Consider the following 27,810-nt stretch of genomic DNA (forward strand, 5'->3'; position numbering starts at 1 on the left):
CAGACGCGGCGATCAAAGCTGTCGCCGCGTCTGAAGGGAAAGTGACACTAACCCGGCTGCACCAGGAGGGACCTTACCTGCCTCCTCGGTGTCTGCTCCGTGCCGGGTTCCTTTGCATGGCCGGCACTCTCCTTCGTCGTCATCACGTCATCGCGCACGCCATCCCGTCATCCAACAGGAGCGGTGTGCATAGCGACGTGATGGCGGCGATGGAGAGCGAGGATACCGGGCAGCAGTGACATTCCGGAACGACGAGGACACCCCGGGGACGCAGCGACAGCGATGGAGGGCGACATCCAGGGCAGCGGTGATGAGCGGTAACGGATCCGGAGCGGCGGGGACACATGAGTATTACCTCCTATACCAGTGGTCTTCAACCTGCGGACCTCCAGATGTTGCAAAGCTACAACTCCCAGCATGCCCGAACAGCCAACAGCATGCTGGGAGTTCCGCTGGTTGAAACATCTGGAGGTCCGCTGGTTGAAGATCACTGTGACCTATACTTTACATTGTATTCTAGATTTTCCTCATTTAAAATTGGGTGCGTTTTATATGCCGGAGCGTCCTATAGGGCAAAAAATACGGTATATTAATAGAGGTGCTACAGTCATTATATTACATAAGGATCTAATCTCAGTATAGTTGACCTAAAAAGATAACAGGTTAATTCTTGGCTTCATAGGTTTTTCTGTATTTTTATTTAATTTTTTGGGGTAAACTGCCACTGCATTTTTTGAGTCAAAGTCAGAAGTGGATCCAGCAGGAAGAAGTATAAATCCTTCCTTTACATTTTCCATTCATTTTAAATACATTTTAACGCTTTGGCTCAAATCTCAAATACTGCAGGGGGAGTCTTGCAAAAAAAAATAAAAACAGCAGAAAACAACCAGTGTGGAAACCTAGATTGACTAAAGAATATCAATATATATTTATTTACCGTATATATTTATCCAGAAAAAAAAGAGATCCTCCAGCAGCATATCAAGGTAAACATGGTACTACTTTATTGAAAAGGATAAAACATGATCATGACAAAGATGCAGATTAAAATCACACCGTGCTGACGTTTCATATATATATACTTATATACAATATCATGTATTGTAATCTTACCTTTTTCAATATCTCTGTATTCAGCAGTGTAAGCACATCAATAGTTTGTGTTTCTTCTTTTGCTAATGATGTGAAGTTGCAATTCACTTCTAAACATGGCCAATTTGATTTGTCACAATCCTAAAAGACAAAGTATATTTTTAATCAGGATGAAGATATGCTGTAATATATATCTGTAGAATTCTGGTAGGAGAGACATGCAGAAAAAAAGTGACCCGTTATCTTTATTCTGTAGGTCAATACGATTACAACAATACCCAATTTGTATGGGTTTTGTTTTATTTTACTGCTAAAAAAAAAACCAAAAAAACAAAACTTTTTTTGTCTTAAAGTAATATGCTTAAAACCACACTATTCTGACCCATAACTTTTTTATTTTTCCGTCTATGCAATTGTGTGAGGGCTAATTTTAATACAGTGATCTACAGATTTTATTGATACCATTTCTTTTCTGTTTAGATCGGACATTTTGATCACTTTGCATTAATTTATTTTCTGATATATGATGCAACCAAAAATCAGCAATGTTTTTTTTTTTTTTGGTTTATGTTTCTTAAAGGGGTACTCCCATGGAAAACTTTTTTTTTTAAATCAACTGGTGCCAGAAAGTTACAGATTTGTAAATCACTTCTATTAAGAAACCGTAATCCTTCCAGTACTTTTTAGGGGCTGTATACTAAAGAGAAATCCAAAAAAGAAATGCATTTCCACTGATTTCATGACCACAGTGCTCTCTGCTGACCTCTGCTGTCCATTTCAGGAACTGTCCAGAGCAGAAGAAAATCCCCATAGCAAACATATGCTGCTCTGGACAGTTCCTAAAATGAACAGCAGAGGTCAGCAGAGAGCACTGTGGTCATGACATCACAGGAAATGCATTTCTTTTTTGTATTTCTCTTTAGTATACAGCCCATAAAAAGTACTGGAAGGATTAAGATTTCTTAATAGAAGTGATTTACAAATCTGTTTAACTTTCTGGCACCAGTTGATTAAAAAAAAAAAAGTTTTCCATGGGAGTACCCCTTTAACTTAAATTGGGAAAGTGTGGGGGGGGGAAGAAATGTTATTACTATTTTTAAAACCAGTCCCATAGGGGACTACTGCGAGCAATGTTTGGATTGGTTATACTGTGAAATCAGTGCTCTGCCAGTACGGTCTGCCTAAGGGTGGAGCCACCCTACTGCCATCTTAGCTGAGACAGCGGCCATCAACGCAATAAGATAATGGCATGAATGGATTTGTTATACACACAAAATATGCAAGAAAATCATTAGTCCAAAACTGAATAGGCCCATATAACCACAGTTTCTACCGGAAGGAGACATATGACATTAGAATCTACTATAAACTATTAACAAATCTTGATAGAAAATATCTACAAAATTGCAGTTTTCTTGTGTATGTCAGGAATGTGAATGTTAACATCTGGGGGAACCAAGCAGCTCATGCCCTTTGCTATAGGGCACGCATACAATTGCTATCACAACATCTCACACTATGCCTTTCTACATAATATCTCTGCTACATAATATCAGAAATATTTTGACAAGAGGATAACTGATGTTGTAAAAATATACTAACTTTACTTCTTAAAATGTCAGATGTAGTAACAGGAAGAACGTTATATAACTACAGATGAGAATAGCTAACAGGCCTGACATATTTTATTTTTCTAGACAACTCATGAGAGTGAAGAACAAATTCTCCTCTGTGTCTATACATTGCAATCTAAATATTGCTTGTTAATAATGGCAAATTACCATATGAATGAGCCTGGATGGGTAAACTATGTGCTCTTAAGCCAGTGAGAAGATAAATTGTCTTATAAAGTTACAGACAATTATGTAACTATAATAATAAATATTATTCTAAAACTGTCTTCAGAAAAATGGAAGTTCCCTATGACTTTCATTTCACTGCTTAACCCATTTAAGCTTTAACCCCTTAAAGGAGATGTCCGGTGCTCACTTTTTTTATTTTATCAGTTCCGGGCTGAAAAATAAAAGATTTTCTCTTACCTGCCTACGCTCCCCCGATTCTCAGGTACAGGCGTTCGGTCCTCGGGCTGTATTCTTCTTACTTCCTGTTAGCCCGTCACGTCACACGGAGCTTCAACCTATCACCGGCCGCAGCGATGTCCCGCCTCGGCCGGTGATAGGCTGAAGCTCCGTGTGACGTGCGGGCTAACAGGAAGTAAGAAGAATACAGCCCGGGGACCGAACGCCTGTACCTGAGAATCGGGGGAGCGTAGGTAGGCAAGAGAAAGCTTTTTTTTTTTTTTTTTTTTTTTTGCAGCCCGGAACGGATACAACATGCACCTACATGATTAAAATTGTCATCTTCTGACCCCTATAACTTTTTTTCGCACATGGGGCTATATGAGGGCTCATTTTTTGTGCCGTGACCATTCTTATTTTGATGAAAGCTTTTTATTAGCTTTTTTATGGTATATGAAGTGATCAAAGTTTTGGACTTTACGTGTGCACCATCAACCATGCACTTTAACTAACCTTATAGTTTAATAGTTTGGTACCACATATAATTATGTTTATTTTTTGATTACGTTATTTTATTTAAAAAAATGGGAAAAGGGGGGTGATTCAAACTTTTATTAGAGAAGCGGTTAATTTACTTTTATCAACCTTTTTTTTTCCACACTTTTTTTTTTTGCCCCAGTTCTGAAACCACTTAAAAAATAGTCATTTGGAAGTCTGTATACTGTCTTTCCATTTCAATCATTGTATTTCCCGGTTGAGCAGTACTACAAATCCCAGAACTCATTGTTTCCCCTCTCACCACAGCCCTCTCTGCCTACTCTCCTCCCACAGCACTCCTGTCAGTTCCCGCCATGCTGCAGAACACTGCATAGCATAGCAGAACATTGCAGCCAGTGGCGTAGCCATAGAGGTTCCCAACCAGGGTGTCTTCAGCTGTGGCCAAACTACAGCCAAAGACTGGAGGACAGATGGGGGGGGGGGGGTAGGGGGGGGGTGGAAAAGGAACATCGTGGAGGACAGGGGGGGGGGGGTTGGGGGGAGGAGCATGAATAAGCCCCCCTCTGATCTCCTTTTCCAATACCCCCCCTGAAAAAGGAGCATGGAGGGGGACAGGGAGGTGGAAAAAAGGAGCATGTAGGAGGTTGGGGGTTAGAAAAGGGGCATGAAGCGCCATTCATTTATGGCATGGCTATGAAGTTAGCACAGGAACTCCTGCGCTCACTTCATAGAAGTTGCGCATAGTGACATCCTCTGATCTTAGAAGCCAGTGTTTTCCAACCATGGTGCCTCCAGCTGTTGTAAAACTACAACTCTCAGCATGCCTGGACAGCCAAAGGCTGTCTGGGCATGCTGGGAGTTGTAGTTTTGCAACAGCTGGAGGTGCCATGGTTGGAAAACACTGACTTACAGTAAATATCTTAAAGGAGTACTCTGGGATGCAAAAATTCATTCAGACTGCCGACAGTAAAATAATAGATATACATACCTTCTGTCGCTCCCCTGGTGCCTCCAGTAACCCGCTCCGGCCTCCGCTGCGATCCTTTTCCTGGTTGCCGGTGGCTGGTGAGGCATACTGACAATCACCGGTCACAGCGAAGTCCTGCCTCGGTCGGCAGCGTGCAGTGTGACTCACCGACCACCGGCAACCAGGAAAAGGATCGTGGCGGAGGCCGCTCCCCTGGTGCGTATATATATTTATTATTTTACTGCCGGCGTCTGAATGAAAATTTTTGCATCCTGGAGTACTCCTTTAAGTTAGAGAAAAAAATTATATATAGTGGAAACCTCTCTTATCATAAATCATCCTGTACAGATTAACATTAGGGTAGGGTTACATGTCTGCGGATCCGCCGATGACTTGACTCTATAGAGTGCCTCCTGCTGTTTTCCCCCCTGTGTGCTGCTCACAAAAGCAATCTGCCACTAACAAGCAGCCACAGGTCCGCAGGGACCTGTGAGTCACCATGGGCACGTGCAGTGTATTCTGAGACATCGTGTAATGGCAGATTGCTGCTGCAAGCAGGACATGGGGGAAAACAGCTGGAGGCACACTATAGGGTCAAGTCATTGATGGATCAGCAGCAGAGTAACAGACTACTGATCTGTTACATGTGACCCTACCCTAAGGGTGCGTTCACGTGTGTGTATTTTTGCTGCATATTTGCTTCAGCAGATTTTGCTGATGTGTGTGCATGTATGATGTGTGTATGTACTGTATGTATGATGTATGAATGATGTGTGTGTATGTATGATGTATGATGTGTGTAAACAAGATGTATGTATGATGTGTGGAGATGTATTCTGTGTGGGGGGATCTGGAGGCAACACGTGTATGTATGATATGTGTGTGTATGTATGTATGTATTATGTATGTGTGTATGTACTATATGAATGATGTGTGTGTGTACTGTATGTGGCAGTATTATATTCAGGGGGTACAGTGGGTGGCAGTATAATATTCAGGGGGTACAGTAGGAGGCAGTATTATATATAGGGGTACAGTAGTTGGCAGTATTATATTCAGGGGGTACAGTAGGAGGCAGTATTATATATAGGGGTACAGTCGTGGCAGTATTCAGGGGGTGCAGTAGAAGGCAGTTTTATATTCAGGGGGTACAGTCGTGGCAGTATTCAGGGGGTGTAGTAGGAGGCAGTTTTATATTCAGGGGGTGCAGTAGGAGGCAGTTTTATATTCAGGGGTACAATAGGAGGCAGTATTATATTCAGGGGTACAGTAGTTGGCAGTATTAAATTCAAGGGGTACAGTGGGTGGCAGTATTATATTCAGGGGGTACAGTAGGAGGAAGTATTATATTCAGGGGGTCCAGTAGGAGGCAGTATTATATTCAGGGGGTACAGTAGGAGGCAGTATTCAGGGGGTACAGTAGGAGGCAGTATTATATTCAGGGGTACAGTAGGAGGCAGTATTATATTCAGGGGGTACAGTAGGAGGCAGTATTATATTAAGGGGGAACAGTAGGAGGCAGTATTATATTCAGGGGGTACAGTAGGAGGCAGTATTATATTCAGGGGTACAGTAGGAGGCAGTATTTTCAGGGGTACAGTAGGTGGCAATATTATATTCAGGGGTACAGTAGGAGGCAGTATTATATTCAGGGGTACAGTAGGAGGCAGTATTATATTCAGGGGTACAGTAGGAGGCAGTATTACATTCAGGGGATACAGTGTGTGGCAGTATTTTCAGGGGGTAAAGTAGGAGGCAGTATTATATTCAGGGGTACAGTAGGTGGCAATATTATATTCAGGGGTACAGTAGGAGGCAGTATTATATTCAGGGGTACAGTAGGAGGCAGTATTATATTCAGGGGTACAGTAGGAGGCAGTATTATATTCAGGGGATACAGTGTGTGGCAGTATTTTCAGGGGGTAAAGTAGGAGGCAGTATTATATTCAGGGGGTACAGTAGGAGGCAGTATTATATTCAGGGGGTACAGTAGGAGGCAGTATAATATTCAGGGGGTACAGTAGGAGGCAGTATTATATTCAGGAGGTACAGTAGGTGGAAGTATTATATTCAGGGGGTACAGTAGATGACAGAATTATATTCAGGGGTTACAGTATTTAGCAGAATAATAATGATTGTTGTCTTCATACAGAGAATGAGGATCTACTGACAGTGAGAACCTATGATGTCCGGGCGTCAGACTCTGCAGAGAATATGGAGCTGGAAGACTTCCTGACGTCTGGACCAGATGAAGAAGAAAAGAAAAGACAACAGAGAAGACGTCACTCAGGTCACTGATATTGTGTTTTCTCTTGACTGTCCCATCAGCTGTAGTCACTTGTTAGTTCTGCAGTGATGATAGGTGACGATGTACCCTAATCTGTGGCTCTCCAGCTGTTGCAAAAATACAACTCCCATAATTCCTGAGGCTCTCCAGACATGATGGGAGTTATAGCTTTACAACAGCTGGAGAGCAACTGGAACCAAAGTGATAGGTGGGGGTCCCAGCAGTTGGACCCACTCCAGAAAAATGGGCTGCTTATTCTTAAATGCCTGGGCCTATGTTTTGTCTGTCTGGCCCTGCCTGTTAGTCACTTATATAGTTGTGTATTCTACTGACTGTGTCCCATCAGTGCTGTAGTCACTGATATCTTTGTGCGGCTGAGTAAGCGGTCGTCCGGGATTGGGGAAGCATGTCGTCGGGTGGTGGTGGTGGTGGTGGTGGTGGTGGGGGGGGGGGGGGCGGCGCGTCCCAGGGCAATTTTTCGCACCGGGGCCCTGGGGTTTCTAGCTATGCCCCTGATTTCAGCTGTTTTCATCCTAAGTCTGCTCCTCTGCCTGTGGCACTGTTCAGTACAAGGCAGCATGGTGCAAACACACCTCATTCTTCCCTAAATGTTTCAATAAATATATATGTGTATATGATGGAGACAGTAATGTAGGCAGTAGGGGCTAGTCAGAGGTGGAGACATCACTCAGATCCAGTAAAGTGTTCTGAGACAGCAGAAGATGTGTTGTCTCGGGAAGGAGCAGCCAAGACAACACCACACTGAAAATGGTAGAAATAACTACAAAACTTTTTGTGAGGGGTAATTCAGGCAAAAACATGCTAAAGCCAGTACAAGTAGTGATGACACCGTATTAGTAAGTTATATGTCATGGAGTGATAGTTTTTTTTACATACAATTTTCTGATTCCAGAATATACCTTCAATGCTCTATGATGGATATACCCATCGATAGGATGCCGCAGGTTCTGTCCAGTACCCATGGGATTGTGGCAAAAGCTTGACTGTAATAGAATAGTGACTGTGGAATGTATGGTGTTTGACAGAGGGAGGGGCCTTCTTGACCGTCTATAGGCACCCTGCAATCTTGTCACAGCCAGGTCTGCCATTGTTTTCTAGTTTCATTTTTTTCCCTTGGGATTTTCCAGCCTACCACAACATATGGCAGACAGTTTATTGTATTAAACATTAACAAATATATGGGATATACAAGCTAAAAGATATCTGCATGATATCTGCAAATTGTGACTGTGTGTAATGGGAGAGCAGAAAAATTTGCCATTTGCCAAAGAGACATTGGGGGAGATTTATCAATACCTGTCCAGAGGAAAAGTTGCAGAGTTGCCTATAGCAACCAATCAGATCGATTCTTTCATTTTTGAAGAGGCCTCTATGGTCAACTCAGCAACTTTTCCTCTAAACATGTTTTGATAAATCTCTCCCATTTCGCCTGCACCTCAAAAAAAAAAAAAAACTGTAATTTTGGGGTTTTTATTTAGTCTGCACTGTGCAGTATAAGCTATACTTTGATGTCATACTGTGGGTCATTATGATTATGAGCATTCTAAATTTATATGGTTATTATTTAAAATGTGTTTAATTAATGTTGCATAGATGATGACATTTTTTATTTTACATGTAGCTGTATGTGGTGGACTTTTTTACAGGATGAGTTGTAGTTCTTTTTAGTACTATATTGGGGTATATATGACCAGGGCCGGACTGGGTGTGAAAACCAGCCCTGGAAAAAATTACATACCAGCCCCATAGTGTTGCGTCATTATACCAGCACGTCGTCATTTTCTTGTTCATAAAAGTAAACCAGGGGTAGACACTCCTGTTGCCACTCCACTCCTGTTGCCACTCCAGATGATGCTTTGCAAGCCTTATTGGAGATGTAGTCCAAAACATCTGGAGAGTCGAAGGTTACCTACCCCTGCTCTAAACCAAAAATATATCATATTGCAATATATAATACCATCACCCTAGTCTTTCTCCCTCAACCTATTTACATTTCCTTCCCCACAAATATATATAATATTAAAATATATAACCACCACAGCCCAAGTTGCCTAACTTTAGGCCCCTACATAATATAATCTAAAAATGCCTCATCTCAAATTCCCATGTCAGATCTTTCCTGTCCTCCACTCTTTCCTGCGCTCTAATACAATGCTGACTCCCCTCCTGAGCTCTAATACAATGCTAACTCCCTAATCTAATACACTGCAGACCCCCCTACCCCTAATATACTGCTGATCCCCTTCCCCTAATACACTGCTGTTCCCCTCCCCCTAATGCTGCCCCCCCCTCCTCTCCCATCCCCCCTAATACACTGCTGATCCCCCTCCCATCCCCCCTAATACAATGCTGACCCCCCTCGGATCCCCCCTAATACAATGCTGATCCCTTCTCACCTAATACAATGCTGATCCACCCTCCCCTAATATTATGCTGATCGCCCCTCCCCCTAATGCAATGCTGATCCCCTCTCCCCCTAATACAATGTTGATCCCCCCTACCCCTAATACAATACTGATTCCCCCATCTCCCTAATACAATGCTTAGTTCCCCATCCCCCTAATACAATGCTGATTCCCCCATCCCCCTAATACAATATTGATCACCCCCTCCCCCTAATACAATGCTGACCCCCCTCCCCTTCCATCCCCCCCAAAACACTGCTGCCATCCCCCATAATACACAGTTCCTCCACATTAGGTGTGCAGTATAGTTCCCCCACATTAGGTGCAGTATAGTTCCCCCACATTAGGTGCAGTATAGTTTCCCCACATTAGGTGCAGTACAGTTCCCCAACATTAGGTTGACAGTATAGTCCCCCACATTAGGTTGACAGTATAGTCCCCCACATTAGGTGCAGTATAGTCTCCCACATTAGGTGCAGTATAGTCCCCCACATTAGGTGCAGTATAGTTCCGCCACATTAGGTGCAGTACAGTTCCCCCACATTAGGTGCAGTACCGTTCCCCCACATTAGGTGCAGTACCGTTCCTCCACATTAGGTGCAGTGCCGTTCCCCCACATTAGGTGCAGTGCCGTTCCCCCACATTAGGTGCAGTGCCGTTCCCCCACATTAGGTGCAGTGCCGTTCCCCCGCATTAGGTGCAGTGCCGTTCCCCCCGCATTAGGTGCAGTGCCGTTCCCCCGCATTAGGTGCAGTGCCGTTCCCCCGCATTAGGTGCAGTGCCGTTCCCCCGCATTAGGTGCAGTGCCGTTCCCCCGCATTAGGTGCAGTGCCGTTCCCCCGCATTAGGTGCAGTGCCGTTCCCCCGCATTAGGTGCAGTGCCGTTCCCCCGCATTAGGTGCAGTGCCGTTCCCCCCGCATTAGGTGCAGTGCCGTTCCCCCGCATTAGGTGCAGTATAGTTCCCCCGCATTAGGTGCAGTATAGTTTCCCCGCATTAGGTGCAGTTTAGTTCCCCCACATTAAGTGCAGTACAGTTCCCCACATTAGGTGCAGTATAGTTCCCCCACATTAGGGGCCATAGCAGTAGGTCCCGGGACTGGAGGTGGGGTGGTAGGAACACTGAAGATGACGTGCCGCTGGTCACTTACCATGCGTGCGCGTCCTCCTCACTCCTCCGCTCTGCTATGTTACTATGGGTGCATGCACGGGATGTCAGTGACGTCCCTGCATGCACTACCTCCCGGCGGCCTCTGCGTTTTTAAAGTTAACACGGGGCCACAGAGTGGTAACCGGGCATCCTTGTGTCCCGAATTTTTCTTTATGGGACACAGGGATGTCCCTAATGTGACGGGGGGCCCCCTCCGGGCCCGGAGCAGGCAATATTGATCACCCCCTCCCCCTAATACAATGCTGACCCCCCTCCCCTTCCATTCCCCCCAAAACACTGCTGCCATCCCCCATAATACACAGTTCCTCCACATTAGGTGTGCAGTATAGTTCCCCCACATTAGGTGCAGTATAGTTCCCCCACATTAGGTGCAGTATAGTTTCCCCACATTAGGTGCAGTACAGTTCCCCAACATTAGGTTGACAGTATAGTCCCCCACATTAGGTGCAGTATAGTCCCCCACATTAGGTGCAGTATAGTCCCCCACATTAGGTGCAGTATAGTTCCGCCACATTAGGTGCAGTACAGTTCCGCCACATTAGGTGCAGTGCCGTTCCCCCGCATTAGGTGCAGTGCCGTTCCCCCGCATTAGGTGCAGTGCCGTTCCCCCGCATTAGGTGCAGTGCCGTTCCCCCGCATTAGGTGCAGTGCCGTTCCCCCGCATTAGGTGCAGTGCCGTTCCCCCGCATTAGGTGCAGTGCCGTTCCCCCGCATTAGGTGCAGTGCCGTTCCCCCGCATTAGGTGCAGTGCCGTTCCCCCGCATTAGGTGCGGTGGTAGGAACACTGAAGATGACGTGCCGCTGGTCACTTACCATGCGTGCGCGTCCTCCTCACTTCTCCGCTCTATGTTACTATGGGTGCATGCACGGGATGTCAGTGACGTCCCTGCATGCACTACCTCCCGGCGGCCTCTGCGTTTTTAAAGTTAACGCGGGGCCACAGAGTGGTAACCGGGCATCCTTGTGTCCCGAATTTTTCTTTATGGGACACAGGGATGTCCCTAATGTGACGGGGGGCCCCCTCCGGGCCCGGAGCAGGCGCTCCATGAGCGCCAATGATGATCCGGCACTGGCGGCCGCTGGAGGGGAAAAAAAATGCAGCCACATGTCGAGGCGGCCCCAGGGCCGGCGACCCACCGGGAAATTTCCTGGTATCCCGGTAGGCCAGTCTGGCCCTGTATATGACTGTTTTGTTCTGGTTCACGTTAACTTTTTTTTTTTATATATTATTGGAATATTTTTTTGTAGATAGTCTAATACTGTTCCTGCACTTTAACTTTTAATCATCTGAATGCATCTGTAATACATTTTAATACTTTTGTATTTCAATGTAATATACCTATCCGCTTTACACTGACAGGCCACATATTAGGCTTATAGGGTGACAGAGGGAGCCCCAGTCAAAACAATGAAATTCTACAATCTGCAGTATGTTACAACTGACATCTGCTGAGCATGGCATGGGCACAGCTCTAAAGTACAGTTTGGTGTGTTAACTATCTTCTCACAGCGCCATTTAAAAACAAAATTACTTTCACATCACAAAGATGTGCAGGGGCAGGTCAAAGCAGGGAATATGGAGTTGGCTCCCCAACTCCATTGCACAGAGCTGCGCAATGCAGCTAGAAGATTAAAGACCTCTAACACTGGAAATACTTCATAAATATAATAAAAGACCCTGCAATTTAATGCTGTTCACCTGCACTATAACCCAGTATATTGGGTTTAGTGCAGGTGAACAGCCTGTCAGTTTCCCTTTAAAGTTAGTTAAAATATTACTTTAGTATGTGATGTCCGCACTTATTTTTCATTACTACTGGGCAAACACAATCCTGCCTTTGTGAGTGTTAGGAGAGGAAAAATGACCATCCCTTAAAACAGAAGCGAAGACTCACAAACCAACTTGACGTTCACTTTATCTACATCTATAAACAGAATGCTAAAACCAGAGGTTATAAATGTGGATCAAACTAGCATACCCACCGCTCAATGACAAAACATATTAAGGCTTCCTTCACACTGCTGTTAGAATACGTCAGTGTGACGGCCATCGGAGGAGCTTGGGGGAATAGTGGGAGAAAAATTACTGCATGAGCTGTCTTCTTCTCCCGCTAGTCCCGTCAAAAAATAATGGTGCCCGATAGCCCCATTATAGTAAATGGGAGTCGTCGGGACCTGTTGTTGTCTGATGCTCCTCGTCGTGAGAATAGCTGTTAAAGTCACAAAAAGAAAAAAAAGAGAGACTTTAACGGCCTTTCTCAACGGGGAGGAACAATGGCAATGTGAAAGGGGGCTTAATTCCCTTTCATATGACTTGCCATTACAGCTATAAGATGGAATGGTAAGCGAGATATGAGATGTTTTGTAATTTAATACAGTGCTTCTTCAAATTAGGGGATGTGCTGCCGCTTCCGACACGCCTCCTTCATGTAGTTCTATGGGAGAGGCGGGGAGGCAGCGTTCGCTCAGTGAGGTCAACCCTACGCGCATTAGCCAGCGCACAGTGCAGCAATGCTGTGGCCCCGTTTGGGAGATTGCAGGGATCCCAGAGTTTGGACCCCCGCGATTAAACACTTATCCCCTATCCTGTGGATAGGGGATAAGTGTTATATCACTGCAGATGTCCTTTAATATGCAGAAAGAAAAGTGCAGAGCACAAAATTAACTCATGTTACATACTTTGTGATATGTCTTATCAGAGAAAAATGTCCCTTTGTCCACATGTCTCCTCCTCCCTTGCCTCCTGCACTGTTCACCAATTGCTAAAATCTGTTTTGATAGCAAATCTACCTCCAAGGAGAAGAGGCAGCAATCCAAGGGTAATAACATAATAATTGATTTACCCAGTATCAAACAGAAACAACAGTTCTTCTATAGAGTTTTTTTTTTTGTGATGAGCTTGATTATTAACCCTATGAAAGATTATTTACACTCATGTAAGTAGATACATATTTTTCAACACTCTAATTGCTCTTGAAGATTACCCCTTAGAAAAACAAAAAAACATAAGTCTATTACTACTTCACAACGAGGTAAGAGATTCAAATGTGTCACCAAATATCTGTGTAAGAGCAGAACAATAAAAACACAGAGGCATATAGACAGGGGCAAATACAAAAGTTGACAACAACATTTTGCCTGTTCTTGGTTGTCATCTCACTACCACTGAAGAACCAAGAAGCCACTAAGTGCCGGTGGACCACAGAGGCTTGGCAAGGAAATGTGGTTATCATAGGTCCAACTAAGCAGATTTACTGTTATACTACCTGTCATCTGAAACGATGGGGGTCAATGTTTATAGGTAAATATGTTTATGTCTATGTAGGTATTTATCTAAGCTTACATTGTAATATAACAAACTGCATGCCTATGGCCATGTAAGTCCAGTATGTATCTTTATGTTGTAAGAAAGTTTGCACATTGGCAGAAAAATACAATTCAGACATTTACTTATCAATACGTAGGTTACATTTTTCCTTTTTGAGCCAATAAACATGACAAGACATGTTGTTCTGCATAACTGCAAGTAAACCATAACTGGTGCAATCCACTGCTTGGTTTTCTTGTTTCCGAGACTTTGAAAGAAGTGGCTATGGATATGCTTATCATCTGATTCATGCCAACACATTCCCACTACAGTTGTCTGGTAAGAAGGAAGGTGGTAATCAGGACCCCCCATTCTAGTGATCGGTAAGGGTCTAATTTCTTACAGTAGACTCTGAAGCACTTGTTTGTCCATTTGCAGGAAGATGAGGAGAGAATACAGGAATGAAGTTCAATATAAGAAAAAGCACAGGAATTGGAGAAATATTGGGCCTCATTTACTAAGCTGAAACCGACCAGTTTTTGTCTGGTTATTTTGCCTGAGATATGTCTGAGACATGTCTGCGCCAGTGTGTGACAGTCTGCGCCTGAAAAATCTGACAAACCTGAAAAGGGGGCATGGTCTGTCGCAAAAGGGGGCGTGGCCGGCCAAAGGGGGCGTGGTTTCACAACCCGACCGATTTACTACGGAATTCACAGAAAATCCTGTGAGTAAATGGCTGGAAATATCGACCTAGAAAAATCTGGTCAGAAAATGTTCCCGACTTTTCCCAATAGTAAATAGAGAGGAATCCTGCATGTCTGAAACAACTTTTCCCACTAGTAAAAACCCGACAATCTTAGTAAATGAGGCCCATAATGTATGTGGCTGCTGAGGTGTCTGGTAACCTCTTTCCCACTCTCTATCCACAAAGCTGTGATGTCTAACTGATGGAATAAAGTAAGCATTTAAAGGAGCACAGCAGCCATAGACACTTATCTCCTATCTGCAGGATAGGGGATAAGTGTCTAATCATGGGGGTTCTGACCGCTGGGACCCCCCCCCCCATCTCCCGTATGGGGACCCAGCTGTACCGCATCTCTGCACGGCTAATGCGCATGAGACACAGGCATGCCCCCCTCCATACAGCTTTGTGGGAGAGGCAGGGATGCATGAACGCTGCATCACCGCCGCTCTCACAGGGATAGATGGAGAGGGCAGAGCCAAAGCCCCATACAGGAGATTGTGGGGGTCCCAGCATTCGGACCCCCCGCGATCAGACGAACAAGAAAATAAAGTACTTACCAACACTTTTCGGCCTGATTTTTTGAAGAATGAAAATATTGTGTGAAAGATGTTTTCCTTTTCTTGTGGGATCACACATGGTGCTGGATTTTTGTGAAATGTACAGCGTGCTTTGTCTTGTATAATCTAAGGAAAGAGAAATACATGCCATTGTTTAGTTTGTGCTGTACTGTGCATTGCAATGTTTACTATGACCAGTCATATATTAAACTGCAGTAATAATTCTCCAATCCAAAAAAACTGTGTGAGACTGGGTTCACACAGTATCAAATAAAGAAAAAAATTACAGTATGGCTCCTTTCACACTACCGGTATGCCCCGTCAAATACGGCCGTCAAACTCTTTTTTTTTTTTTGTAAGTTTGACGGCCGTCATTTTGACGAGTCATAACGGGCCCCGATAGACCCCATTATAGTATATGGGGTCTGTAAGGTGCCATTATTTTCAGAGAGAATAACGGGATAAAAAGATGGTGCAAGGACTATTTTTCTCTCGCTATTCACGGATCGCGAATAGTGAGAGAAAAAATTGTGAGAAAAAATGAACCCCAATTTAATAAGAATCTAAAAAACCAGGAGGTAGTGATACAGTCTAATATCATTAAAAAAGTTGGTTGGACCTTTATGGGTTAAAATGGAATGAAAGTCAACATTTATCCCTACAGCCAATAAAACAACACTTTTCCTTGTGCTACATACCACAGCCTTACCAGAATTCAAGAAGGCTGTGGTATGTATACAAGATCCTATGCATCCAAGTATCCTGCTGTTTGGTTGACAATAAAAGGTTACTAAGATAATTCCCATTCTTTACCCACAAAAAAACTTCTAAAGTCTTAGAATTAGTAATTAAAGAATTTCTAAATACTTTCTAATTTAGGTAAACTAGAAAAATGGTCAGAACTCTAGAAACTGACATTTAAAGCAAGATTCCCAATGCTGTTGTGCTCCGGCCCATTCAGGGGCTGATCAGCTTTTTTTTTTTGCATCGAACGGACCCTAAACATGTTGTAGCTCAACTGACACCGCCAGGTCTCAACAGATCCCATTGATTTGTTTGGGGTTTCCAGTATTTTAGGGAAGTTGTAAAACCCAAGGGCTGAATATAGAATATGTGATACAATCTAAGGAAAGGGATTTAGGGGTTAATATTTCAGAAGACTTAAAGTGTACATGTCAGATCCCACGAAAAAGTAAAAAAAAAAAGAAAAGAAAAAAAGGTATATGTTACTCGGTACCTAATCCTGACCATGTAGATCTAATTTGTATGTCTTTATCACCTATATTTATTATAAAAATACCTCTTTTTATTAGCTTACAGTGTTAGAAATCCTCTGAGGGGAAGGGGGCGTGTCCCTCCCTTGTGGTGGTGGGAGGTGATTGGTGTGTCTGGTCATGTCATGGACCAGCCTTATGCTGCTGCAGGACTGGTTAGTGTCCCAGAAGGTGACATCTCACTTGGAGTATTGTGCACCATACTGGAGACGTATGTCCAGAAGGATATAGAGTTACGAGAAGGGCTTCCAAACTAGTACATGGATTGCCAGATAAAACTTACCAGGAAAGGTTAAAGGACCTTAACATGTATAGCTTGGAAGAGATGAGAGAGGGGATATGATAGAAATTTTTCAAATATATAAAGGGAATCAACACAGTAAAGGAGGAGAGTATATTTAAAGGGGTATTCCACCCATGGACCCATCCAAAGTATAGGGAATAAGATGTCTGATTGCGGGGGTTCCGCCACACAGAATGCTGCACAGTGATTGCGAAGGTTCCAGTGGCGGGACCCTTGCAATCAGACATCTTATCCCCTATCCTTTAGATGGGGATAAGATGTCTTTGGGTGGAATACCCCTTTAAAAGAAAAAAAATTATCACAGAAGGACAAAGTTTTAAAGTTGAGGGGCAAAGGTTTATGCAGTAATATTAGGAAGTATTACTTTACAGTGAGAGTAGTGGATGCATGGAACAACCCTCCTGTTGAGGCGGTAACTGCAAACACAGATAAGTAATATAAGCAAGCATGGGGCAGGCATAAGGTTATCCTTCATACAATATAGGGCCAGGGACAATAGATAGTATTAACAATATTGGGCAGACTAGATGGGCCAAATGGTTCTTATCTTCCAACACATTCTATGTTTCTAATAAAGAAACAATTCACATGTACCTTCTGTACTGTACCTTCTCCATTGTCTCAACTTAAACCTACTAGTGGGTTAAATGGAGATATGCCTGCTGAACTGTCTTCTTCTAAACACTCCAAGCTGTTTTAATCAATACAGATACACTCAGATTCCTTTCAGACATCTAAGACTTTGGCTTCTTTCCCATAACTAATCCCTTGTTAAGAGATTTTCCAAGAGACCTTATAATGCCTAAAAAAAGAGACCACTGATGCACATCAGAGCTAATCCTGCTTCCAGCGTACAGTATTACTTTTTACTAAAGTTATGCCTTTCCATTTGGTTCATTTCAAAACCAGTTGTCAAACTGAACAGCAAACACTTCTAAAGAAACAGCAGGTTAATTGCATACAGACAAATGATAGTGCCGAAAAACCTCTCCCACAGCACACATGCAATGTTCATAAAGAACATTAATAACCCAAATCACAATATATTACAGATGATGATGTCCCATCTGTTTAGAATATGGTCTGATAAAGGTAAGGTATAACATATTTGCATGACTGCAGATTAGTCCTACAAAAAATAATATACATGTAAGTCATGAATACTAATTTGTAATACTATGACTTTTAAAGGGAACCTGCCACAGGAACAGTTGTGACAAAAAGGATATTTCATTGGCATCTGGTAGCCAATATATATTTTTTAATCAGAAAAGGTATAGAAAATGACATATTTAAATTCAAGATAGCTGGACATCAAGTGTTAAAACCCTTTACTCAGTACCTAGTTTATGCACCTTCGCAAGTGATTAAAGCCTACAATATTCTTGGGTAAGATGCCAAAAGGTTTACACACCTGGATTTGGGGATTTTCTGTCATTATCTGCAAATACTCTCAAGCTCTGCCAGTTTGGACGAGGGCCATTGGTAGAAGACCTTTTTAGGGCTGACCGGCTTCTATGAGGAGGTCAGTTATAGACAGGATCGGTGGTAGGTTTGATACTGTGCCATACAAAAGGTTAGTACATAAAATGCGGAATCTGGGACTAAGGGAGGATATTTGTATATGGGTTAGCAACTGGCTCAGAGATAGAAAGCAGAGGGTGGGTAGCAATGGAACTTACTATGGTTTGGTGACAGTTACAACTAGGGTACCGCAGGGGTCAGTACTGAGTCCACTTCTCTTCAATATGTTTATTAATGACCTTGTAAAGGGATTATAGAGTAGAATTGTAATATTTGCAGTTGATACTAAACTGGGTACGGTGATCACCACAGAGGAGGATAACATAATATTACAGAGGGGTATACACATAGTAAATGAAGTTTAAAGTTTTAAGGTTATGTACTTGGGCCATGAAAACAAAATGTACAGTTATGTGATAAATCATTAGACATTAGGTAAAAATTCTACCAAAATAGACTTGGAAGTAGTGGTGGACAGTAAGCTTAACTTTAGTGATCAGTGCCAGGCATTTGCTGCCAAGTCTGACAAAATCATGAGATGTATCAAGAAAGGCACAGAAGCTTGTGACAGGAACATAGTTTTGCCTCTGTTTAGATCATTAGTCAGACCGCTCATGGAGTATTATATTTTGGGCACCTGTATATAAGAAAGACATGGCTGAACTGGAGAGGGTGCAGTGGAGGGCGACCAAGATATTTAATAGTATGGGTGGATTACCGTACCAAGACAGCTTATCAAGCTTGTGGTTATTTAGTTTGGAGTTAAGACGTTATGAGGGTGATTTGATCACAATGTACAAATATTTGAATGGACAGTACACAGATCTTTCTAGTGATCTTTTTATACCTAGGCCAATAACAGTGACAAGGGGGCATCATCTACGTCTAGAGAAAAGAAGGTTTCACCATCATAACAGACAGGGATTCTTTACTGTAAGAGCAGTGAGACTATGAAGGGGTGCTTTTCTTGAAAAATATAATATTACAGGTTAAGAATACTAGATTTATGTGGATAGAAAATTGATATAGGGATTTATTCTGACTGCCATATTACAGTCGGGAGGGAATTTTTCCTCTGCTATGGGGCAATTGGCATCCTTCTTATGGATTTCATGGTTTTAGGTTGAACTCAATGTACTCTTGTCTTGTTTTCAATCTTACAAACTATGTTACTATGTAGGTCTTGATTGAGTTTATGTAAGGGCTAAGCAACTCAAAGATGTTCAGAGAGTTGTCCCAAAGCCACTTCTATGTTGTCTTGAGTAAATTTTCATTAAGAATATCTCTGTACTTCATATTTCCCTCAACCGGTCTTCACTGTAGGAACTGTATTAGGCAGCTGCTTAGCAGTCCCTGGTTTTCTCCAGACATAAAGCATACAACTAACGCCCAAAAGATGGATTAAATTTCATCAGAGCAGATAATTTTGTGAGGGTGGTTTCTACCTAACTGGCTACCTAAGTACATACCTGGCTGCCTTATTTCATGCCTGGATGCCTATCTACATACCTGGCTGTCTACCTACATATCTGGCTGTCTAACTACATACCTACATATCTGGCTTACGACTACATACCTGGATGCTTAACACAGTTTTTTCCTCCTCCCCTTCAAAAAATTGTAACGCTTTACATTTTGCACCTACAGACTCATATAAGGGCTTGTTTTTTTTTACTTGTAATGACTAATAACAATCTGTGGCAAAAAAAAATATATAAATATTTGGGTTGAAATAACAATAATAATATTGGTCTCAGTTTTGTTCAGATTTGGTCAGTAACAGTATATGGTAATATGTATGATAATATTCCTCCTCATATACTGGTACTATTGGTAATATTAGTCTCAGTATACAGGTTTTGGTCAGTAACAGTTTGGTGGTAATATGTATGGTGAATATATTTCCTCCTATTATACTGGTAATATTGGTCAGTATGACATATATTGTCATATATTGGTCAGTATGACATTTATTGCCATATATTACCTCATATTAATAAATATACTTTATTCTCTTTTATTTCCTCTATATTCCCTTTTCAATCCCTATATTATTTCCATAATTTTTCATATTCCGTTATACTCATTGTCTTACAGTATATTATTATCCCTTATATCCCTTTTAGAGATGAGCGAACTTACAGTAAATTCGATTCGTCACAAACTTCTTGGCTTGGCAGTTGATGACTTATCCTGCATAAATTAGTTCAGCTTTCCGGTGCTCCGGTGGGCTGGAAAAGGTGGATACAGTCCTAGGAGACTCTTTCCTAGGAATGTATCCACCTTTTCCAGCCCACCGGAGCACCTGAAAGCTGAACTAATTTACGCAGGAAAGTCATCAACTGCCGAGCCGAGAAGTTCGTGACGAATCGAATTTACTGTAAGTTCGCTAATCTCTAATCCCTTTTTTCAGTATATATATATATATATATATATATATATATATATATATATATATATATACATTTCTTTTTTTTTCACCTATCAATCCATCCCTGGTATCTAGTGGCTTACTATCATTAGATTTAGTTATTCCCTCAGCCGTGGCTCCCGCCGCGTCTCTGGAGGCTGACGTCACAGCTGGTGATCAGCTGTTTTCCCGCCCTGTATTTTACCTCAAACCACACTGCTGCTCGCTGTTCCTGTCAGCAGACATCGTGGTCGGTGATGCAGCCGATATCCCTGACTGCCGGTCTCTTCATACAGTCCTGTGTCACCACCTACTGTTCCAACTCAGCTCTTACACTTCTCTAATATCCTTTATTGCCTTATAGATTTATTGTGTATTTATATATATATATATATATATTCTTCATATCTCCCTTATTATTGTTTTCCCTTGCTCTATCATCCTAATTATCTTGTAGTTCATACATTCATTGCCTATATATATCATTAGCTGAATTTATTGATTAATTCATATATTTTAGTCCTAATTCATTAATTAATTATTTTCAGAATTTATTCATCATTATTACAAATTTTAATACTTTTTTAAAATGTTTTCCTGTCAGTGTGTGTGTGTGTATATATATATATATATATATATATATATATGTATATTAATTCATTATTCATCATTATATCATATATTTACACATATTCTTTTGATTAAATTACTATTCACAAATAATTAATTTAATAATTAATTTCTAATATCTGTGCTATCTGTTATTTATTTACATATTTATAATATTTTTCCTGAATTAATTTTCCATATACAGTACAATGGCAAATGAATAACAAAATAAAATGTTTTTTCCACAACCTTATGAAATGGTGGAAGAAGGACTTTTACAGAGCATGGTGGACCAGTCTGTTAACAAATCCGTACAGACTGCTGTTAGGTCCGCTATATCATCAGTTTGTGATGTTATAGCTGTCAGTGGCTATGGCCCTTACCCGTCCAAATCCTAAACACTCCCCCATATGGGTCCTTCCACACCCTCGGATCTTTTTTGGTCAGCCGAGAACTCCACATCTAATAAGGCTGAAGGTATGAAGCCAGGAAAATCTTCCCATAAACCACACTTCAAAACTACCGTTCCTGTTTTACCAAAGCACCATAAAAAATAAAAGAAATTGGAGGACCAGGAAAAATGTAATGCTTTGACACCATGCAATATAAATGATGTACCTAAGTCACACCCATTACCCTTGGCCTCTGAGGAGAAAAGTGGTCATTTAAGGCCTCTGCGAAAGCAAAGCCAATTAATATTACTATTTCATCCAGATCAGTCCTCTGCTTATGAGGCTGAATCCTTGGAACTAGAAGATAACTCAGCCTATGAGGATATATCTGATGATGATGGAGAATATGATGATGTTTTTTGTGTGGAGGATCCCGATTCTGTCATATAAGACAGTGAAGGAACACCCTATTTTGACCCTGGTTTAATAAAACATCAAAGGTCGGGCAAGTGGATCCCTCACCCACAGGTTTCAAAATATATTTCTTTATAGCTTAAAAAAATCCATGGATAAGGATATCAGAAGTAAACTTAAATAGGCACTGTCAGATATAAAAACTTTTGATATGTTGTAAAGTATGCAAAAACAATAGGTTTTGCAATTGCTTTCATTAGAACAGTTTCAGTATTTCATATTGAAAAAGCCAGTAAAAGAACTGCCCCCCTCTGCCTCATGGAATGCATTCAGTGCTTCTGTGAACACTGCTTCTTCCTGGACTCCGGGACGTTTTGGAGGGGAGAGGGGCTGTACACACTGCAGAGACTCATGTGAAGAGAGAGGGAGGGGGAGGGGGAGGGGCAGGAAGCCTGCTGCCGGCTCTCACACTGCAGACATCAATGAGAGAGGCAGAAACATGCATTGCAGATGAAAATGTAAGCGTCCAAGCATGTGTGTGTGTGTGTGTGTGTGTGTATATATATGTGTATGTGTGTAGATCAGTGTGTCTCTAATGTGTATGTATAAGAATATATGAACCCAGTGTGTGTGTAATAAAGGGGGGACTACAATCATATCCTCATGCTGTTTCAAAACTAAAACTCCCAGCATGCCTGCACAGCCACATGATGTGTGGGCATGCTGGGAGCTGTAGTTTTGCAACAGCTGGATGCACCCTGGTTGGGAAGCACTGGACTGAGGAGTGAGGGAGGGGGAGGAGGGGAAGTGGTTATCACAGTGAGTACCCGCCCCCCTGCTTCTGGTAGATAAAATTAAGCTATTTCAGAAATAAAGCTAATTCTGAGAGAAATGTAGGTCACAGACACATACAAAGTACATGTACATGATCAGGATGAGATACTGCGCAACATATAAAAAAAATTTTTTTGAGTGATCTGACGGGTACGCTTTAAGTCCGAATGCCCTAGACCCCCACTTCCAAACAAGTTGTCTAATACTCCGGACTTAGATCCAACACTCATAAATGTTTTATCTAAATCTGGAAAAAACCCTAAGAAAGGAGTTGATAGGTCATTTCGTACTGTCCAAGACAGATTTCTTGACCTTCTCAGCCCATTGACAAAAATACTGGATCTTACGAAGGAAGCCTCCTTATCAGGAGAGCCTATTAACCTTACGGTTCTTAGGGGTTGGGCACAAAGGGCTATATGCCTTTTTGGTAGTGCCAACTCCTCTCTATGCACTGAATGTAAGAGGTCCATTCTCATGAGGCTAGACCCTCAATTAGCCCATTTGGCCACTAATGAGTCTAATGCTAATGATGGTTATCTCTTTTGACTCTTTTATCAAAGAGATGAATAAATATGTGGGGCTTTTCAAGACTCTCGACAAAGCCCAATCCTCACTGAAAAGAGTCTTTCAAGGTCACATCTTTGGCCGAGCTGGGAAAAAAAGGAGTAGTTTTACCAGCCAACAATCCCTGAGGGACAATCTGAGGGACAATCCTATAGAGGCCCCCTACCACCACCTTGCACAGACAGATACTCTCTACCATAGGTCTCTTTCAACCCCACACCATTCTTCCCAACAAGAGGAAGACCCTAGAGGGCTAGAGGCCACAGAGGATATACTAGGTCTAGACCCGCTGCAGGTAAGTGCTCTTCCTCCGTATTCTTCCCTCATTCCCTTGGGAGGAATGTTAATGCATTTTTTCCAGAACTGGTCTGTGATAACATCAGACTCATGGATCCTCAATACAATTTTGGGGGTATCAAATAGAATTTGTGAATCCCCCAAATCAAATTAAACTACCTCATCCCATTGTTTTTTCTCAGACAGATCAAGATCTTATACACCAAGAAATCAGGGAACTATGTTACAAAGGCGCAATCATTCAGGTTCTAGAGATGTCGCGAATTGTTCGCCGGCAAACAGTTCCCGGCAAACTTAGCATGTTCGCATCGCCGGGCGAACATATGTGAAGTTCGATTCTCCCCCTATACTTTACCATTGCGGTAAACTTTGACCCTGTGAGTCAGAGTCAGCAGACACATTACAGCCAATCAGCAGCAGTCCCTCCCTTCCAGACCCTCCTACCTCCTGCACGGATGCCATTTTAACTTCATTCGGCATGCTGCAGGCTTAGAAAGTGGAGGGACAGAGAAGCTGCTCCTGCTGTAATAGGGAAAGCGATAGCTAGGTTGCTGCTAGGTGGTGTATTCAGGGTCCACTTTACTCCTAAAGCACTAGTCTAACATCTGCTTTAAGGATAGCACCCAAAAAAGCCCTTTTTAGGGCTCAAATATCAGTCCGTGTGTCTTGCAACAGCTGGAGGCACCCTGGTTGGGAGGGAACCGCTGGTTAAAAGGGGTACTCCAGTGTAAAACTTAATTTCCTTCAAGCAACTAACTACAATATTAAAAGGGCTATAAGTTCAGTCCGTGTGTCTTGCAACAGCTGGAGGCACCCTGGTTGGGAGGGAACCGCTGGTTAAAAGGGGTACTCCAGTGTAAAACTTAATTTCCTTCAAGCAACTAACTACAGTATTAAAAGGGCTATAAGTTCAGTTTGTGTGTCTTGCAACTGCTGGAGGCACCCTCGTTGGAGACCTCTGCTTAAAAGGGGAACTCCGCTGGCAACCTTTTTTGCTCATTGACACACTATGTGATGCCTAAAGGGGGGCTCTATGTGCTTTTCCATGGGAGTTTTGCCATGGATCCCCTCCAGCACGCCACAGTCCAGGTATTAGTCCCCTTGAAAAAAAAAGAATAAAAGTATAATAGAGATATGTTGTAGTACATAAGTACTACAACATATCAAAAAATAAAGTTGGTGACAGTGCCCATTTAACTTTACTTTCCTGGAAAAGCTGGTGAGTTGCCCATAGCAACCAATCAGATTGCTTCTTTCATTTTTCACAAGGCCTCTGCAAAATGAAAGAAGCGATCTGATTTTTTTCTATGGGCAACTCAGAAACTTTTCCTGGAAAAGTTTCTGAGTTGCCCATAGCAACCAGATTGCTTCCTTAATTTTTCAGAGGCCTTTTCAAAAATGAAAGAAGCAATCTGATTGGTTGCTATGGGCAACTGCACAATGCTTCCTCTACACTGGTTTTCCGCATATGCGCATGTTCGCGAATATTGAGCCCTACCTTCTTTAACCCCTTAAGGACCCAGGACGTACAGGAATGTCCCTGCTTTTTCCGATACCTGCCGCGCGCCGGGCAGAGATCGGAACCGGATGCCTGCTGAAATACTTCAGCAGGCATCCAGGGCAAACGCCGTGGGGGGATATGTAGGCCCCCCATGTCGGCGATCGTCGCAAATCGCAAGGGAATTCGCCCCTGCGATCTGTGGCGATACCGGGCTGATCGGGTCTCTGGGACCCGACCGCCCGGTAATTTTGCATGATCCCGGTTGTCACAGCCAGCCAGAACCATGCTAAAGTATAGGAGCGAGGTGGCAAGCCTGCCACCTCCTCCTATCCCCTTCGATTCTTCGGTTAGCTAACCGACCAATCGCAGGGGGAGGGCGGTTACTTCCTCCCGCCCTGTCCGGCCCCTGGAAGTCCGGAAAGGACAGGAGGAAGACCGGAGGACGCGGCGGGGGACGGGGGAGTGCTGGGGCCCGGCCCGGTACTTACATCGTCCCTGAAGACCCGGATCCCGGCGATGAAGACGGCGGCGCCGGTGACAGGTGAGTTTCTCTTCAGCCGCGGTCGGGCCCTTTACAGCAATGCACGTCGCCGTAAAGCGACATGCATTGCTGTAATGGGACCCTGTATACTACAACTCCAAGCATGTCCAGACAGCCCTTGGCGTCTGGGCAAGCTGGGAGTTGCAGTTTGGCAACATCTGGAGGTCCACAGTTTTGGGACCACTGTGCCCTTCCAGATGTTGCAAAACTACACATCCTCAGCATGCCCTTACTGTCCAGGCATGCTGGGAGCTGTAGTTCTGTAACATCTGGCCCTTCAGATGTTGCAGAACTACAACTCCCAGCATGCCTGGACAGTTTTGGCATACTGGGAGTTGTAGTTTTGCAACATCTGGAAGGGCATAGATTGGGTACCACTGTATTAGTGGTCTGCAAACTGTAGTCCTCCAGATGTTGCAAAACTACAACTCCAAGCATGCTGGGAGTTGTAGTTCGGCAACATCTGGCTCTAAAGATGTTGCCGAACTACTACTTCCAGCATGCCTGAGAATGTTTGGGAGTTGTGGTTTTGCAACAACTGGAGGCACACTGGTTGGGAAACATTGTCTGTTTCCTAACTAAGTGTTTCCCAACCCGTGTGCCTCCAGCTGTTGCAAAACTATAACTATCAGCATGCACTGATAGACTGTGCATGCTGGGAGTTGTAGTTTTGCAACAGATGGAGGTCCCCCCCTGTGAATGTACAGGGTACATTCACATGGGCAGGGGGCTTACAGTGAGTATCAGGCTGCAAGTTTGCGATGCAGCAGATTTTGCGTGGCAGCTCAAACTCGCAGAGGGAAACTCGCTGTAATCCCCCGCCCGTGTGACTGTACCCTAAAAACACTACACTACACTAACACAAAATAAAATAAAAAGTAAAAAACACTACATATACACATACCCCTACACAGCCCCCCTCCCCTCCCCAATAAAAAACGTCTGGTACGCCACTATTTCCAAAATGGAGCCTCCAGCTGTTGCAAAACAACAACTCCCAGTATTGCCGGACAGCCGTTGACTGTCCAAGCATGCTGGGAGTTTTGCAACAGCTGGAGGCACCCTGTTTGGGAATCACTGGCGTAGAATACCCCTATGTCCACCCCTATGCAAATCCCTAATTCAGGCCTCAAATGCGCATGGCGCTCTCTTTGGAGCCCTGTCGTATTTCAAGGCAACAGTTTAGGGCCACATATGGGGTATCGCCGTACTCAGGAGAAATTGGCAAAAAATTTTGGGGGGCTTTTTCTCCTTTAACCCGTTATGAAAGGTAAAGTTGGGGTCTACACCAGCATGTTAGTGTAAAAAAATTATTTTTTTACACTAACATGCTGGTGTTGCTCTATACTTTCCATTTTGACAAGAGGTAAAAGGGAAAAAAGTCCCCCAAAATTTGTAATGCAATTTCTCCCGACTACGGAGATACCCCATATGTGGGCGCAAAGTGCTTTGGGGGCGCACAACAAGGCCCAGAAGGGAGAGTGCGCCATGCACATTTGAGGTGATTTGCACAGGAGTGGCTGATTGTTACAGCAGTTTTGACAAACGCAAAAAAAACAAAACCCCACATGTGATGGAATGTAATGAGGGGTGCAGTGAGAATTTACACCCCACTGGTGTCTGACAGATCTTTGGAACAGTGGGCTGTGCAAATTAAAAATTTTGTACAGCCCACTGTTCCAAAGATCTGACAGACACTAGTGGGGGGGTAAATGCTCACTGTACCCCTTGTTACGTTCCTCAAGAGGTCTAGTTTCCAAAATGGTATGCCATGTGGGTATTTTTTGCTGTTCTGGCACCATAGGGGCTTCCTAAATGCGACATGCCCCCGAGCAAAATTTGCTCTCAAAATCCAAATATGACTCCTTCTCTTCTGAGCATTGTAGTTCGCCCGTAGTGCTCTTCAGGTCAAATAATGGGGTACCTCCATACTCAAAAGAGATGGGGTTACAAATTTGGGGGGGTATTTTCTGCTATTAACCCTTGCAAAAATGTGAAATTTGGGGGAAAACACATATTTTAGTGACATTTTTTTGTTTTTTTTTTACATATGCAAAAGTCGTGAAACACCTGTGGGGTA

The 27,810-nt window shown here is 43.1% G+C and overlaps 1 protein-coding gene across 2 annotated transcripts in view; it reads right to left on the reverse strand.

Moving 5' to 3' along the window:
• Positions 1–27,810, reverse strand: part of ITGA9 (integrin subunit alpha 9) — a 519,026-nt gene that overhangs the window by 61,079 nt on the left and 430,137 nt on the right. For both annotated transcript variants that reach the window (XM_056520347.1, XM_056520346.1), the window contains 2 exons: positions 15,067–15,192; positions 1,114–1,233 (listed from right to left, as the gene is read on the reverse strand). In XM_056520347.1, coding sequence (XP_056376322.1) covers positions 1,114–1,233; positions 15,067–15,192 — 246 coding nt within the window. The remainder of the gene's footprint in view (positions 1–1,113; positions 1,234–15,066; positions 15,193–27,810) is intronic.

This window comes from Hyla sarda, chromosome 5 (genome assembly GCF_029499605.1).
Source record: "Hyla sarda isolate aHylSar1 chromosome 5, aHylSar1.hap1, whole genome shotgun sequence".
NCBI lineage: Eukaryota > Metazoa > Chordata > Amphibia > Anura > Hylidae > Hyla > Hyla sarda.